Source organism: Colletotrichum graminicola (genome assembly GCF_000149035.1).
Source record: "Colletotrichum graminicola M1.001 genomic scaffold supercont1.270, whole genome shotgun sequence".
Classification (NCBI taxonomy): Eukaryota; Fungi; Ascomycota; class Sordariomycetes; order Glomerellales; family Glomerellaceae; genus Colletotrichum; species Colletotrichum graminicola.
In genome coordinates, this window is record NW_007361274.1 from 7,457 (window position 1) to 9,002 (window position 1,546).

Sequence of the window (1,546 nt, forward strand, 5' to 3'; positions counted from 1 at the left end):
CCTCTTAGGTCAAGCATGGTGTGAAATGTTGGGTACTGAGAACAATGTGGCTTTTTGAGTTGAATTTTATCCATTCCAAACGCCCCGATAGACCGGTTGAGTGTTGAGGGACTGATGCGGGGTATCACAAGCAAACCAGATTTACACTCGCGCCTCAGAGACTTGGAAGGTTACCGATATTGTTTGACTTTCTTTACTTGAATAGAGTTCCAATGGACGAGGCTTTATTTGGTGGTTGTTTCTATTGGGGGGCGGTTGTGCGTGGAAAAGATAGATGTCGGCGGACTTCATCGGCATATAATAATTGGATCATTGCCCACAAACCATGGGAATCCAATTTGATTCACCAGGACATAGTGACATTCTGGTCATCACTCACTCACTTTAGCAGCCACGATGATCAATTTTTGGGTTGCTCTTACGCTTTTCCTCAATGCTAATGCTGTAGCCTCGCATATCTTGAGGCCTGCACCTGTGGCCGATATCCAATTCGATAAATCCGCACGCGCTCTACAAGACAGGGGTCTTGGGCAAGGTAGTCGTAAAGTGGCTCAAGAGGCATGCGGCGATTACAACTTCGTGTTCACGTAAGCGTCTGGTTGTCGAACGGCAACTTCTGTTTGCTTTTACTGATTTCACTACGTCATGTAGCGGCTTGCCGTGGAACCATCCCGCTATCAAAGCAAGCGGTTTCACACCCGCGCAAGTTGAAGCTAGTATACGGGCAGATGTGAAGGCTATTGTAAATGCTGGGTATAACATCAAGGGTAAGTCGGTTCCCTATCAATCATTATCTTTATACTCACCGTTAGCATCTCAGCCGTACTTGTCGGGCCAGAGGACACCCTGGGCGATATATCTTCCGAGCTGAAGGGTGTGAACTGGACAGGGACTGGCGTTGGATTTGGCGTCCGAGGAAACCCTTCCCCGGTCATCACACGCCGGCTTATGGGTTAGTTATTGCCATGACTGCTTTTAGGGATGCACTTACCAACTTGATATGCAGACATTATTCAACTGTACCGCGACGAGGTACCTCAAGCTCGTATTCTATTCAATTATTCACCCAACTCGAGTCTTTGGGCTATTCAGCAGTATTTCCCACTTCCGAGCTCTCTGGACTGTCAATGTGGGCCTGGAAAAGACCTGGTCAGTGCTACCCGTTCGAGTTACCAATGCCGTTCTAATTTTTGTTCTCAGGGTATTGTAACCCACTGCAGTGCCTGCTCCCCTCCAGTCTAAGGCAGACTGCTGGGCTAGATAAGGGAACAGTGATTACGTTTGCTGAACTGGAGCATGCACAGTTTATTGATGAGATAACCTAAAAGGTCTTTGTGGTAAAGATTATCACTTTGCTAAATTATTCTCGTCCCTCTTGAGACGCCTGCATCCCTTCATGTTGAATAATTGATCTACTGTCTATCTGTCGGCTAATTTGCACAAGCCTTTCTGTCTCCGAAGGGCAATCATTAATCGACTTTTCGACATTCATGCTGAATAGGCTCTTCAACTTTGCCAACCGAATCCTAGAGTCCAATCTTAATAC

At 46.7% G+C, this 1,546-nt stretch overlaps 1 protein-coding gene across 1 annotated transcript; it reads left to right on the forward strand.

Moving 5' to 3' along the window:
- Positions 1-396: 396 nt before the first annotated feature.
- On the forward strand, positions 397-1,149 carry GLRG_11967 (uncharacterized protein; the record flags this gene model as incomplete). The annotated part of the gene is made up of 4 exons (XM_008102658.1): positions 397-587; positions 652-767; positions 821-952; positions 1,007-1,149. Coding segments are annotated over 4 exons (582 nt in total), but the record flags the coding sequence as incomplete, so codon positions are not given.
- Between the last annotated feature and the right edge of the window lie 397 nt (positions 1,150-1,546).